The 16,046-nt window shown below is 35.4% G+C and overlaps 2 protein-coding genes across 3 annotated transcripts; one reads left to right on the forward strand and one right to left on the reverse strand.

The window, feature by feature from the left end:
• Window positions 1-181: 181 nt before the first annotated feature.
• LOC107490529 (LEAF RUST 10 DISEASE-RESISTANCE LOCUS RECEPTOR-LIKE PROTEIN KINASE-like 1.3) lies at window positions 182-6,506 on the reverse strand. 2 transcript variants are annotated; one of them, XM_052262124.1, is made up of 5 exons: window positions 6,204-6,506; window positions 5,427-5,641; window positions 1,654-2,467; window positions 1,443-1,535; window positions 182-1,147 (listed from the first exon to the last, which is right to left on the reverse strand). In XM_052262124.1, exons 3-5 carry the CDS (start codon window positions 2,339-2,341, stop codon window positions 345-347), a joined length of 1,584 nt encoding a protein of 527 aa, XP_052118084.1. In that variant the 5' UTR covers window positions 2,342-2,467; window positions 5,427-5,641; window positions 6,204-6,506; the 3' UTR covers window positions 182-344. The 2 variants fall into 2 exon arrangements, with proteins under 2 accessions (XP_052118084.1, XP_020998775.2); XM_021143116.2 differs by lacking the exons at window positions 5,427-5,641; window positions 6,204-6,506 and having other exon boundaries at window positions 1,654-2,632.
• Window positions 6,507-7,957: 1,451 nt separating this feature from the next.
• On the forward strand, window positions 7,958-11,232 carry LOC107490703 (LEAF RUST 10 DISEASE-RESISTANCE LOCUS RECEPTOR-LIKE PROTEIN KINASE-like 1.2). Its single transcript, XM_016111513.3, has 3 exons — window positions 7,958-8,293; window positions 8,425-8,876; window positions 9,721-11,232. The coding sequence occupies exons 2-3, from the start codon at window positions 8,486-8,488 to the stop codon at window positions 10,527-10,529; spliced, it is 1,200 nt and encodes a 399-aa protein (XP_015966999.1). The 5' UTR covers window positions 7,958-8,293; window positions 8,425-8,485; the 3' UTR covers window positions 10,530-11,232.
• Window positions 11,233-16,046: the final 4,814 nt, after the last annotated feature.

Raw genomic sequence — 16,046 nt, forward strand, 5'->3', positions numbered from 1 at the left:
GTCATTAGAAATTTATTGAAGTGCTTGCATACGTCCATGACCATGGTAATATACAGTAGCCATAAAATTGGACAAGATTTTGATGGCTCATTTGACTTAAAACATTTAAAATCCATTAACGGTTGAATCTTCTCTCCTTGACTTTCACTGAAAAAAAAATTCATCCATTGAAATTGCTTTCATCTTTTTAAGAGCACCAAGCTCTGCTGTTTGTTGTTGAGTGACATGTAAGTCTGACTGGTTTGTCCCTAGATCTGATGGATTATTTCTTCCTGCATGCATGAAAATTGTGAATTATAACCATCACGTAACTGAATAGAACTTCATGAAATCTGAAATTAAGACTATGTTATTTGGTTGAATCCCCATGTTCCCTTCTTTATTCCTTCTAGGGTCTCCAGCACCTGTTTCATAGAAGGTCTAAGATCTTTAGGACACTGCACACACTGAAATGCTAACTCTGCCACAGCTGTTATCATTTCCATCAACTTTTTATCTGAACCAAACTTGAAAATTGGATCCACGAGCTCCTCCATTGCATTGTTTAACATCTTAGTGATTCCAAACTTGGCTAGAGTAACAATCTCTCCATCATCCAACAAGCTAGGTGGTTTTGATGATATGAGCTCAAACAAGACCATGCCAAAGCTGTAGACATCGCTTCTATCACTGACTCTTCCAGATTCATAGTAATCTGGATCTATGTAAGCGTGAGTTCCCACTGGCATGGTTGAAACATGTGTAACAGAACTTGGAAGTAACCTTGAGAGTCCAAAATCCGCAACCTTAACAGTCAACTTTTCATCCAAGAGAATGTTGCTTCCTTTCACATTCCGATGGATGATACCTGAATCATGAAGATATACTAATGCAGTTGCAGTTTCAATGGCAATGTTCAATCTAGTAAGCCATGATAACTTTTCACTTGAAGGTCCTTGAAGACGTTTAGAAAGGGTGCCGTTGGAGATGTACTCATACAGTAGAAGATGGTTCTTCCTGTGACGAGAGCTGCCGCCATAAAGTAACACCAAATTTTGATGCTGCAAGAGATTTAAGATCTGTATTTCTTTCATGAATTGCTTGATGGACTTTTCTGTCTCGTTGTGGAAATGTTTTACTGCAATTTTGCGCCCATCCTTAAGTTTTCCTAATCACAAATGCACATCATTAAAACAGAAAACTTTACAAATCAACTTCATCTATGAAAATTTTACTCCATTTTTCACTTTTAGCCGAACATAACTCTGTCCCTCTATTGACTGATTCCAGCATAGCTCACAAAGGTTATTGTCTAAAATTTGAAACAATCTCTATGCAGAGATTGAGTTTTGAAATTAGTGGGGACTTTTATACGACAATCAATAAGAGAATAAGGTCCCATTGGTACAATTTTTTTTCTTTAAATATATTCAGAAAAAATGTGTCATTTGTTAGCATCTTACCATAGTAGACAGTGGCAAACCCTCCCTTTCCAAGGCAAGTGTCAAAATGTTTAGTTGGTTCTTCAAGTTCAGCATGGTGGAAGATTTTAAAAGCTGAGACAGATGGATTCATAATAAAGAAGTAGTTAACCCTTTGTTAATTATGCTAACACCAAAAAGACAATGTGAAAACCATGAAGGATTAAAAGGGACAAAGAAAATGGTCTCAAACCTTTTTCTGAGTTTGCTTCAAATCTCTCTTGTCTTATACCATTGAGGATCTCTAACACTTGTTCCATGTTTGGCCTTAGTTCTTGTGGAGAATTCATGCACTCAAGTGCAAGCTCTGCTACAGCAGTTATCATCTGCTTGATTTTATGGTCTGATTGGAAGCCAAGTCTTGGATCCAACACCTTGTTCATATCTTGGCTTCCAATTTTTTTGCTTAAAATTGTAGCGATACTCTCTTCCTCGCAACCTTTCCAGTACTTAGCGAGTTTGGATGATATAAGCTCACACAAAACCACTCCAAAGCTGTAAACATCAACTGTGGCACCAACCCTGCCATATGATACATATTCTGGGTCTATGTAACCACGTGTCCCTACTAAATCACTTGTAACATAGGTATCATCGATTGAAACTCCTTCTGGAAGTTTCCTTGACAAATTTAAGCCACCGAGTTTAGCACAAAGGTTCTTGTCTAGCAGAATATTGTCGGATTTTACATTGTGATGGACGATGCCATGATAATGAAGATAACTCAATGCATTTGCAGCATCAATTGCAATGTCTAATCTAGTGAGCCAATGTAGTGTGCTGCTGTGTGACATTTCAAGTTGAAGATAAGAAGCAAGAGTGCCATTTGAGAGGTATTCATGTGCTAGCAGGAACTCCTTATGATGAAAAGGCACAACCATGAAATGACACCAGATTCTTATGAGGTAAGATATTTGAGATCAAATCTTCATAGAGGAACTGCTGGAATATGTGCATCTCATTATTGGAATATCTTTCAATTGCAACCTCATGCCCATTCTTTTTGCCTACAAGTGTATACCACCAGAAGAAAGTAAATCTAAACCATATATTCTTTCATATGTGTCTTTTCCCACTAAGTTGGATTGACTACATAGATCAAAGAAGTCATTGTGCCGTTTCTAAGTGTTGAGTTCATTGAATAACTAACAACCTTGATGATGACAAACCTTTGATATAGTTCTTATTTACTTATGTGCATCAATATCTTATTCAGGTATTGCAGGTCAAGAAAAGGAAAGATCTTCTAAGACCAATAATGCAGCAAGCAATATTTCAGGCATATCAGCATTCATTGAGGAAAATCTCCTATTACCGGATCGTGACTAACAATTCTAAGCTAGGTTGAGCTTAAGTGTTAAGAGTCTGGTTTGAACTTTTTGATTGGTGTTTGTAATATATTTGATTATAGTGAAAATTTCACCATGGTTTGTGGTGAAGATTGGATGTAGGTCTCATTGCCTATGGAGAGTGAACCAGGATATATGGTTGTCTCATCTTCTTCCCTCATCTTTGTTACTGTCATTTCGGTGCAAGACAAAAACGAAAATAATCTCCTGTATTATTGATTTACTGCTCTAACAATTTTAAAGTATTATATTTCCTTTGATTTCTTGACTCAACCCCCTTCTTAAGGCTTAGGGAAACCTTCACTAAGTATTGGCGTGCGACAAAGTTTTATTTTGGTTATTGATAGTTTCAGTGGCTAAGAGAAGGGGGGTTGAATCTTAGCTCCCTTTTTTGCTTGCTAACACTTGCTGGACTTAGAGGAAACTTTTCTGTTTTTAGCTCGTCCCTAGTCACGAGACATTTTCATTTTGTCTCGTCACTTGACACGAGACATTTTTTATTTTTCATCTGAACAGTAAAAACAGAATTGAAATAGGAAGAGAGATAGAAGATTACACCCAGATATATCCTGGTTCAACTGCTAAGTGCAGTTCAGCCTACATCTAGTCTCCATCACAATAATGATGGAATTTCACTATAATCATCCAGATTACTAATTGTAAAGTGCTAACCCAACTTACAAGGGGATTCCCACAGAATCATGAAACACAATACAGATGTACAAAGGAACTCTAAGACATCTATGGCTTTTTCTTTTAATTTTGCACTCTCTGTCTTTTTCCGTTCTATGGCTTTTTCATACAAACCTCACTGTTTGCCTTTTTCCATGAGACTCAATACATGACAAAATTAAACAGAAAAATACTAAACAGAATACATTGAAGGAGAAGAGAAATATGTTAGCTCAGGTAGCTCTGAGAACTCTGTGCCTTGCACTCTCAAATTTTCTCCTTGCTTCAAACAGTGGCTGTTCTCTCTTTTTAAAGAAGAGGGAAGCCTCCACACTTGAAGCCAACACCCAAACCAACTTCTTCCTCCTTCAAGAAACAGAACCGGTTCGGCCACATAGAGAGAGAAGAGATAATCATGCTAAACCCAACATGCAATTACCTCTAGTCATTTCTTGATCATCACTCTTCATCAATCCGAGCTCTCCATCCTTGGCTTGCTCTCCAAGATGGATTTCTGGCCCTTGATGCTTCATGATGATGATGACTTCATCTGCTTCAATCTCTGCCTCAACCATCACTTCGCCACTCTAGCTACTTCCTGTGGTGGTTGAGCAGAATCAAAGACAAGCCATACTTCAAGAATCTCACCTTACTGGCCGAATCTTCATCTTCCTTTTTGAGCATAAAGAGCTCGAGATTACTTCACCAAATCTAACCATATTTGGTGAAAATCTCAGCTACTACATACTTTTCTTTTTCGTGTTTTTCTTGCCATCATTAACTTGATGGCCTTGAAGCATGCAACTTCTTCTTTTTCTTTTTGGTAGCTTAGTGTAGCTTCCATGGTTACAGTGACGTGACCGAAGAGAAGAGAGAAAGGGATGAGAGAGAATAAACAACTTGAAAGAAAAGCAATTCAAACTAATAAACCAATTAGTGGGTAAAAGTTGCTTTTACTTCCCTAGCTTAGAGTGGCGTGTAGCACTTATGGCCATCAATCACTTCAGCTGCAATTTTCTCTCTCATAGTTCCCATGCAATATATGACAATTTAATGAATTTTGGAATTCATCACATGGTAAAATGCTTGGATCCGTTGGAAGCATTTTGCTTTCTCTTCACCTTGGTTTCGGACCAAGTTTACAAACATTCATCAACAATAATATTGGGCTTTGTAGCATTGGAATTTAATCTGGCCCACTTAATAGCATTTGCTTTCCTGATATATATTTTTTTAGATCATGCATTGAGTTCATAAGGAAGCATTTATTTGGGCTTGCATTCATTCTGGCCCAATTGATAATTTTAGCTTCATAGCATGAGAAGCATGTAGCAAGGCTTATTATTTGACACAATTGGACTTAAACCAGAATTTTATTTTCGGCCCAACTCAAAATCTGCACAACCCATTGGCCAGCGGCAAACCCTTAAATGGAGCTCAGTACCGCGGCGGATTAGTCCTTGACCTGTCGGGTTGAGGGATACCGTGGGAAACCAAAAAAAAAAAAATTATTAATTAACATATGATTAATTAAGGTTGAATTAATAATTTTGCAAATAAATATTTTAATAATGTTTGCTCATCACAAATATTAATTTGGAGTTTTCCAAATTCATCAGTTATCTTCAGCCTAACACAACCCTACATGGATTCAAAGACAGCCTTGCATCATGGCTATATTTTGGGATGCGACAAAGTTTTATCTAAGCTGTTGGAGGCCTAACACAACTCTACCAGGATCCAAAGACATGTCGAGTTTCTCTCGTACGTGTGATGTGTATGCTACATATTGTGAGACACTGAGATGACTAGTACCCTATTAATCATTCAATGAGATGTAGACTCAACTTATATTGTATTCACATCTCATCTGATAGTGAACAATGGAGAACTGAGAATGTAAAACCATGTAGGTGCATATAACAACTATTCCTTATTCTCTTACCATGGTAAACTTTCTCCAAGCCTATCTTTCCAAGCATATTACATTGGTCAAAATTATTTGTGACTTTTGCAAGTTCCCGGTAGGATAAGATTGGCCACTTCATCTGAATTGAATCATTTGGTGATGTGCCAGAAGAAGTTCCGGGGAAGCAGCTTTGAAAGAGATCACTACACAACCTCATAAGGTCAGTACCAAGTGAAGTATGGCCACTTGTTCTGCTTAAGGATAACAGTGTCACATAATTAGAAAAATAAATAAATAAAATCATTTGAATTTTTACAGAAAAAGAGTAAATAATTGCTAGATAGAAAACAATAGTTACCTCCTACTTATTTAGAGAGAAAATATATTTCTTGATCATTTTGATAAATAAATCCAAAAACAAATTCTAACCTTCTAACATTTTTCAGGAATTAGTAACTATGGATAAATTATCCCTGTTAGTGCAGAAATTAAAATAGGAAATAAAAAAACTGTCAAAGAACACATAGTCAAGGGAAATGCACAATAACATTACAACAGGACAAGAAACTACTTTGAATCAGTCATGTAACCAAAAGCAAAATGTAATTGGATGTTTCAATATATCTTTGTATTAATTCCTTCTTTGTAAGGTCCATGAAAATTTATTCATACAAATTTTAAATTTAAGACCAAAGAAAATTCACGTTTAGTTAGATGAAATAGCAGCACTGATACAAGGAAACATATCATACTTTTCAAACCACAAAACATCAAAGAAAGTAGTGAAAAGAAAGTATGAAGAACAGAACATACCTCTAAAAACGTTGAGGTTGCTTAATAAAATGGTAACAACAATGATCTTCCCAAAGGAATTAAGAGCAAATAAATAAAACAAAAAGAATGCTGCTTAATCCTAAGATACAGTACTTTTAAGCGATTTTTAGCTCCATTAAAAGACAAAGCAAGACCAAGACGAGTGTAAAGCAAGTCAGCAGTCAGCACATAGACACGCTATTGCAAGTTGTCAAGTGATAATGAATTAATGACACGCTATTTGGTTCAGCTGATATAATTTGGAAGAAACAATGAAGTAGAAAAGAAGCATTAGAAAGCCATATAAGTACGAAGCATAGTTATATTTTATATAGAAAATATACTTATGACATTCCGGTACGCAGATGAATTATGAATTGGTATGCATGAATTGTTTGCACAATACATCACGTAATTGGTGAATTCATGTAACCATGGAATGAAGGAAGAACAAATAAGCAAAATATATTAACTTGGACCATATGCTTGGTACGGGTTTCTAGATAGAACATACAAGGCATAAGGGAGAGACAAGACTCAAAGGTTGTGACTCTATTTTCTACCTCTACACTGTCTCATGCTCCAAGCAGATTTGTATCTCCTTATATTTTGGTATTTCTGTTTTGAGATGGTTATCAACCAAGCCTAATTGATGCTATGTTATTTGGTGAAATCGCCGTGTTCTGTGCTTTATGCCCTGAAGGGTCTCTAGCACCTGCTTCATGGATGGCCTTAGTTCCTTAGAACATTGCAGGCACTGAATGGCAACCCAGCCACAGCTGTTATGGCTTCTCCTATCTCATTGTCTGATTGAAAACCAACGCATGGATCCACCAGCTCATGAAATTCTTGGTTTTGGATTTTGCTCATGATAAGACTAGACAGTTTTAACTTCATGCTGATCTCTATTCAGATCCAAAGCTTTCATGGATGTTAAGATCTCAGACAAAAACCACCCCAAAACTTTTAAGTGTCATTTTTGTCACTAACCCTGTAATATTGGAAATACACAGGGTCCATATGGCCATTAAGTAGTAAGTAGTAACCTCTTGTGAAGAAGTTGAAACAACCAACAGAAGAGTGTGTGAAAGGCCAAAGTCTGAGACCTTAATGCAGAAGTTTTAATCCAAAAGAATGTTAGCAGATTTTACATCATGGCGAATAATGCCTGAATTGTGAAGATAAGCCAATGCACTTGCAGCCTCAATTGCTATATTCAATCCTGTATGCAAAGGTAGTGGAGTGCTTTATGTCTTTTATGGCTGCCATGAAATGTATTGGAATATTAGCATGAGTTCAAGACCATGGTAACAGTAGCCATAAAACGAAACAAGATTTTGATGGCTTATTTGACTTAAGACTTTGTTTTCATTCTTGAACTGTTGAAGCTTGTGTTTATTTTCACGGAAGAAATATGGAACAAATCAAAACTTAAAAGAGAAAACACAAGAAGGAATTCCAAGTGGTCAAGCACAGTTAAGAGTTGAGACTTGAGACTTGAGTGAGTAGTAGTAGTAAGGTTATAGTAATGCTACTTCGTTGTTCCTTCCTTTTCTTTCTTATTCTATTTCCCCATTTATATGTATTCATTCATTTTAAATAAGATATGGTGTCAACTTATCTAACATTTCATATATTGACTTATTTAAGGAAAAGTCTAGGGGGCAGTAACTTTTGTGTTTTTTGGCCAGCACTTAACTATCAAAAGAAAAGTGAGTGATTTCTCATCATTGGATGTAATCTCACACCATTAAAAACACTATTGATAGCCAATTAATGGTTACAAAATACCAAAGTTGCTCGCCCCTAGCATTGCTCCTTATTTAAATCTCACTCAATTTGTCAATGGTGGACCATGCAATATGAGTCTTTCCAGGTAACTCACTTTCTCTTTACCCTCTCTCTCCTCCCAGTTTTATCCACACTACTACTCTTTTACGCGTACAATCAGCGTTTAATGATTTAATCACATATTTCCATTTTTTAAATTAAAAAAGACACAAATTTAATTGGTACTCTTTTAGTTTTTCCAGTATGAACCTATGTACCCAATTCTCTTGATCCCTCCAACTTTAAGATTGATTCTCAAGGTGAGAATTTTCTCTTTCTTTCTTAATTAGTTTCTTACCATACTTAGATCACTTAATTAATTTGATTAACAATTCTTTTCGGTTTTCCCTTGTAAGATTAAGGTTTTTTCTTTGCTAAATGTGTAACTTAGGGATTTGACTATATCGGAGGCAGTGATCACAGATCATAATTCATAGGAGTGTGTGTGAGTGATGCCAATTCTCTCATTTGTATCTCAGTGTTTCTTCTTCCCTAATGGTAGTGGAAGTAAACACCACACTTTACATCCAATTATTGGTTCTGAGGTGAAGGGAGGAAGCAAATTGGTGCCTCTGGATTCTGAGGAACCAAGTAGTGGTGATGATGAACAACATGTAGTGCCTCTGGATTCCAAGGTTCAAAGAATCTGGGATGAACCAGTGGTTCCTGTGATCTCTGATGAGTTACCAAGTGATCATGATCAAAATCAATCACTTTTGTTGGTTGATTCTGTGTGCGGCCACGTAAATGAGGTGTTTGAGTATTCTGAACTTGAAGAAGCCACCAACAATTTTGACCCTAGTAGAAAACTTGGATCTGGAGGTTATGGGACAGTTTATTTTGGTAAGAACATTTACATTCCTTCTATTTCAGTTAGTATGTAGTTTCATTCTCTTTGTTATAATAAAGTTATTTTAGGTTGTTAGGGACTTTGATTGTTCTAATCATGCATCCTACATTGTAGCATGATGGTGTGCTTCATCAACATAATTATATTGCAGTTCATCCTATTATATACCTTCTTAAGCATGAGTTAGTTGATCATTCAAGATGTTACCATAGATCTTTCAATCCAAACGATTTTCTCCCTCTAAAATTTATTATTATTTGAATGACGACATGAATCGGTGTTTAAAAAGAATTTGAAAAGCTAACTGAATAACTGCAATTATGGTCACCAAAACTCAAATTAGATGTAACTTGGGTTATTCAAACTAAAAATTATTCAGAAAGAAAGAGCAAATAAATTTTAGTTACCAATGGTTTGTGACATGGTATCAGGGTATGACAGAAAAATTGAGGGTACTATTCTTGTTACTCTCATTCCTCTAAATAAAAATATAATTTTAGCATCAGACAAAACAGAGACTTGTGCATTATCCACACTTTAAGCCTCCGAAAGAAGAGACTCTTATGTGTGAGGCTTGTTAAATATATAAAATCATTCATGATTCATATGCCTATGCCTAATGGTCTAACCTTTTAGAAGAGATGATTTATGACAAGATGCAGTTACATTGTCACATGTACAGCGCTGCTAGTAAGCGATGGCAAGAATGTAGCCATGTATGGCTGAGCTTTTATTTTAGCTTGGTGTTGTAGTAATTGGAATCATGTTATTAACTCTATACAGTTACTTGCCTGCAACATCATATAACAAGATTTACTAGTTTTTGTTTATATGCAGGAATACTCAAAGATGGACGTCATGTGGCAATAAAGCAGTTGCACAAAGACATGCTGAGGAGTTTAAGGTTGCATGACGAGAATTCCGAGAGCAATGATAGAGTCACCAAGTTCTCAAACGAATTTGCCATCTTATCTCACTTGAAGCATGGAAATCTTGTCCAGCTATATGGCTGCACCTCTCCTCAGAGCCATGAAGTACTGCTTGTGCAAGAGTACATTCCCAATGGAACCGCTGCAGATCATCTTCTCAACAGGAGCTCTCCTCCGTGGTCTACGCGACTAAACATCGCCATACAGACTGCAGAAGCATTGGCTTATCTACACAGTTCTAGCATAATCCACCGCAATGTGAAAACTAGCAACATTCTGCTTGACATAAATTTGAATGCTAAAGTTGCAGACTTTGGATTATCGCGCCTTTTCCCAGAAGGTGTAACTCATGTTTCCACTGATCCTGCTGGGACTCCGGGTTATGTTGATCCAGAGTACTATGAGCATGGCCATCTTTCTGAGAAGAGCGATGTGTATAGTTTCGGAGTAATATTGCTTGAGCTGATAACATCCCTGCCAGCATATAGTGAGGACGATAGAGAGCCTTTTCTTTCCAACTTTGCCATGGTTAGAATAAGCTGTGGGAGACTCCAGAGTATTGTTGACCGAGATCTTGGATTTGAGTCAGATGATTGGAATACTAAAACAATTACCGCAGTGGCAGAGTTGGCGTGTAAGTGTCTTCAGAGCCAAAGTAAATTGAGACCTTCCATGGAAGAGGTGTTGAATAGCCTTGTGAGAATTAAAAGTTGTTGAAGCTCTTAGAATGCTCTTATATGGTGTTACAATAATGTCACGATTGTTCAAATTCTCTCATGCTAGCATGGTGATTTATTTTGAGAAGAAAATAGCTTAACCAAAGTAAAATATCACTTTTATATCTTATACTTCCTCTGCTGACTATAAATAAACACCATGTCTTATATATATCTTATATACTTCCTACCATATCCAATCCGTTTTCATCTGTGAAAGATATTGTGTATTGGGACACCGATTAGATGAAAAAAACTTCCTTGATTACCCTTATCAATATTTTATAATGGTACTTTTACCCTTAACCAAAATCAACCAAAACCTTCGTTCTTCTTCTCATACTCTCAAAACTCAGACTTCAGCCTTCTCCGGCACGAAACTCTAGTGGCAACATAGATTCTACCCCCGGTGGCGAGGGAAGCAGCCACTTGAATCCCTGCTTTGCACCTCAGCCTTCACCACTGTCTGCCATCAATATGATCAGATCATCAGCTCCCTTGCCATTTGTTGAAGTTGATGTTATTGTGTTGGTTTTATAGATCTCAGATGTAAACGGGGGGTAGGGGGAAAAATGATAACGGCAAAATGGCACTAATTTTATCATATATTTAGTTTACTGTCAAACAAAATATAAAAATGGTAATTTTCGTGTCTATATCTCAATGTATATTTATGAGTTTCTCCAAACCAAATGTATATACTTGTTATGAAAATAAGTTAATCAGTCAATTTCTACTGTTAAAATAGTTTTTAGAAAATAATGTTACTATAAGCATCCACTGAATATCATAATCAATCAAGCTACTCCCCACAGCTCCAAGAAGGATTAAATTGCACCATAACAAGAGAATTTGACACCATACACGACACGATTAAAGATAAATAAAGAAGTTGTAGGCTAATTAGACTATCCCAAATTTTTATAAACTCAAGATACTAAAATTGAAGTTGTGGGCTTGTTTAATTAACTTGCCCAGCCCAAAAAAAAACTAGCAGAATGGAGTCAAACTTGATTGAGTACCCAAAAACAACTTAAATATTCAAATTTCTAACAAACTGATGACCAAAAACTAAAATTCTAACAAACTAGATTTCTTGATTTAAATCATAAATATCTACTAATTCATTAATTTATTAAAACAATGTTACGTTCATAGGAAAAATGACATTGTTATAAAGAAATATTATTTATACACAGTCATATAATCATATTGTCCACTGAGGTTCTTTATAATTGATATGCAAGCTCAATCCACTACAAATATGAAGGAGACCTTGCTCAAGGTCACAAACATACTTGGTGACGACATTAATATGCTTAAATTTTTATTTTTTACTTTTACTCCTATAGAAAATAATGATTTCTTTTCTTTAAGATGAGTAAATGATATTTTTTTTCTCTACTTATCAAATATAAATTCTTCTATCTTGTAAGATTAGAATAACGTATATTTTAGTCTAATTGACCAAAATGCACTTTAATAATATATATTAATTTACCTAAGTATTAAAATTTTATTTTTAAAAGAAGAAGGAAAAAGTGCGAAATTCACGTGCATTTTGTGAAACATTTTCATTAGATTAGATTAACTTGGTTGAATTTAGTTACCATTTCAAGATATTACTTGAAACACTGAATGGTGTTTTAGGCTTGAAGGTGAAATATAAATGTCTAAGTTGAGGGTTTTGATTTGTTTGTCGAGACTGTAGTGAATATCTGTAAAAACTCTGATACTAATTAATAAAATTGAAAGTATTCATAGAATAAAAAATGTAATTTAATCATGGTTATTCGTTTATCTCATATTTGAGGTGATTAACCGTAGTAGGAAAAAATCTAACTTGCTCTTCAAATCGAATTAAATATCAGTTGTGGTGATCCGTATCTTAATCAAAATCCGACCTATGTGGACGAAGCCTTATGGATTGGACTTTTTGTTGTTGAGCCGAGTTATAATTAACGACACAAATTAAAAATTGATCATTATTAAGTAATTTAATGGGCTGGATTTAATTATATCCTTTAGTCCAAGTATGGAGAGTAACTAAAAATATTTGATTATGTAATATGATGGTATATTTAGAATTTTTTTTCTATTTTTTCCTCTCGTATTCTTAAGAATCTTAAATTTCACAAATAAAGTTATTAACATTTTACCTTCTTACTCTCTTAACTTAGATTAAAATGTTATTAAAATGCATCCTTGGATTTGTATAATATTTATCAACAATGCAAAGTAGTTAATCATAGGCTGGTAAGAAAATAATTTTGATTAAATGTAAACTTTATATAATCATTTCCTCTTAAAATTAGTTTGGTAAAATTTTTATTTTTTAAAAATAATTTATAAAAATTAACTTTTAAAAAAAGATGTTAAAAATTGTGACATTTGTATTTAATAAATTAAATTAAAAATAATTTTTAATAATTACCATATTGACAATCATATATTGTTTGCTATTTAGGTCCTTCTGATAGAATTTTGTTGGAGACTGATGCACCTGATGCACCGCCAAAGTGAAACATAGATTCTCGTTTTTTCGTCGATGGAGATCCTTCTCTCCCCAGGGAGCTTCAAGCTCAAAGCTCAATGTCATTCTTAGCATCAGGTACATCCCTTAATGACAAGTCCCAAGTCTTAGCAGATGCTTCGACATTGCCAAAGAAAACTATAAATCATCCGGCCAACATACAACTGGTATATAGCTCTAGTATTTGTTCTTATTTTCACCTTCAATTTTCAAAATAAGCGTAACTCGTTAAATCTTTTTTAATATAGAACAAAATTCTCTCCAATTTAAGTTTTACTGTGAACATGCAAAACATCCAGCATAGCTATATTATTGTGAACAAACAGCATACTGTATAACTTTTGTTGCCAATACACATGTAAAGAATGAATCGTGCAGTAGCTTAGGCTGGGTTCAATTTATGCATACAGCTATCTTGAGTTCGAACCGAAAAGAAAGTAGTCATTTATTATTGTTGATTATTATTATTGTTTATGTAATTATGATGATGATCAATATAATCTCCTGCCACCAGAGCCATTCTCCCTCTGGATGTTATAATAGAGAGCAGCAACAGGCGAGCCAAGATTATATAGTTTGGCAAATTCTTTGGTGTTGAAGTTTTGGCGCCAACCTGGGGCATAAATCTTCTCTCTACCCAATTGACGAAATAACACAAATACGATTCGATGAATTCCTAAAGTTGGTCGTGGACTTTCATATGCTACTACCTCGTTACCTGTTCATAATTGTATTCATTCCATTTCATTAGTAACCTTATTAATTAAATGAATTACCTGTTGTACTTTGGTAAAATTGTTACTAATTATATTACGGTGAAAACTCAGGTACAGTCGACTTCATCTGAAGTTGATAGCTAAAAGCCGTTAGATAAAAATTTAGTTAAATCAGTCAAACTATCTAACGGCTCTCAGCTATCAACTTTACGTGAAGTCGACTGCACCTTAGTTTTCACTTTACATTATATGTAATGTTAGGTAACCAATAACTTTTTTGAACAACATAAACAACCACCAATTAAATCAAAATACACTACGCCTCTAAATTACCCACCTAAATTTTAATATTAGAATAACCATCCGCATATCTAATAAAATGAACATCCGATATATCCATTACTCACATTGTTTAGTATTTTCATTATCTACTATACTTTTCTTTACATTATATCCTCTTGACAAACTCATTTAATTTGTATATATATTTTTAAAAGACATGGTCCATATATTATATACTGTAATACATAATTAATAATAATTTGTATCCATATTTATAGGTATTTGTACATAAGAAATATATAGAAGTTGTTTACAAATTTATAAATTAGAATTCACTTGAGAATTAGAATTCCTTTTTTTATTTTGAAACAAATAAAAAAGAATAATTTAAACTCTTTTGAGAATTTCAATTCTCATTTTTTTTCTCATTTACAAATCAGACTAAAAAGAGTATGATTTTGAAATCAATTTTTACACCAATTTAACTTAAGATGTCAAATGTTAAAAATATTCCTATTTAAATAAGTGGACGTTTAATAAAATAATTTTGTTAAAGCCAAAATTATAAAAGAAGAAAATTTAACTCGTATAAGAATTATTTTAAATTAAAGAATTAAATTCTATTCTATTAATATATTAAAGTTATTCTAAACCCTGGAATTGAATTTCAAATAGAAATGAATTCTTTTTTTAAAAAGAATAGAATATTTTTTTACACTTAAATACTTTTCAAATAAGCTCATAATTTATACATATATTTATCAGAGTTTGCACATATGAGTAGGATTGGAAGTGAGTCAAGTCAACTCATGAGCCAACTTGAGTTCAACTCGTTAATAGCTCAATAAGCTGAACTTGTGAGTTGGTGAACCGAGCTTGAGATTGTAATTGAGCTCATAAATTAAATAAGTCGAGTTTGAGTTTAGATAAGTTCAACTCATTAGCTCATGAGCTGGCTTCATTATATATATAATATTAATATGCATATAGGATATGTGTAATTATATATATATATATATGTTACGGATCCGGCCCACGGATCCCGGACCCATGACCAAACCCGAACCCGGCTTACCGGGTCAACCCATTTCATCTCTCTAGAAGGCGCTGGGACCTGCGACAATCAGACCGGATGGAGGGCATCCTAGAGGATAACCCATCAAGCCAGGACGACTCCCAACCGCGTCGTCCGATCTCAGAACACCATGAAACCACAAACCAAGCAAAAATAGCAAGCACCATCCACCACGCAAACGAACACGTCACGACGGACCCACAACATCCTGAGAAAGCCAGAGACAAAGCGGCACAAATCATCCAGGAGCTCTGTCTCCGGGTCCAAGAACTTGAAGGCAAGTTAAACGACAGAGAAAAACAAAATAACGAGCACGGAAGCCATGCAACTTCCAGGTCAAGATCCCACCGCGGCAGATCGTCAACCCGGCAACGCAATAGGAGAGAAGATCGCAGCACCTCACGCAATCGCCGACGCGAGAAATCCCCTGAGCGACGATACGACAAGAAGCACCATCGCAGCGCTTCTCGGGATCTAAATCGTCAACACGATTTAGACGAAGACCGGAGATACCGAAGCACCAAACGCACGAGAAGCGACCACACCATAATGGGAGCTACACCCTTTACAGAAGGAATCTTAAGAGCAAAACTCCCCAGAGGTTTTGACAAACCCACCGACATGAAGTACGACGGAACTAAAGACCCTCAAGAGCACCTAACAGCCTTCGAAGCCAGAATGAACTTAGAAGGAGCATCCGACGCAGTCCGATGCAGAGCCTTCCCAGTAACCCTTGCCGGACCAGCGATCAAATGGTTCAACGCCCTCCCAAACGGATCCATAACTAGCTTCCACGACATCACAAGAAAATTCATGGCCCAGTTCACAACCCGAATCACCAAGGCTAAACACCCCATCAGCCTATTAGGGGTCACACAAAAGCAAGAAGAATCCACAAGAAAATACCTTGAC

Source organism: Arachis duranensis, chromosome 5, assembly GCF_000817695.3.
Source record: "Arachis duranensis cultivar V14167 chromosome 5, aradu.V14167.gnm2.J7QH, whole genome shotgun sequence".
NCBI lineage: Eukaryota > Viridiplantae > Streptophyta > Magnoliopsida > Fabales > Fabaceae > Arachis > Arachis duranensis.

Coding starts and splice junctions, on each gene's coding strand:
- LOC107490529 (XM_052262124.1), bottom strand. CDS start 2,341: ATGGTTGTGCCTTTTCATCATAAGGAGTTCCTGCTAGCACATGAATAC. Junction 1,536..1,653: donor TGAAGCAAACTCAGAAAAAG/GTTTGAGACCAT, acceptor CATCTGTCTCAG/CTTTTAAAATCTTCCACCAT. Junction 1,148..1,442: donor GTTTGCCACTGTCTACTATG/GTAAGATGCTAA, acceptor ATTTGTGATTAG/GAAAACTTAAGGATGGGCGC.
- LOC107490703 (XM_016111513.3), top strand. CDS start 8,486: ATGCCAATTCTCTCATTTGTATCTCAGTGTTTCTTCTTCCCTAATGGT. Junction 8,877..9,720: donor TTATGGGACAGTTTATTTTG/GTAAGAACATTT, acceptor GTTTATATGCAG/GAATACTCAAAGATGGACGT.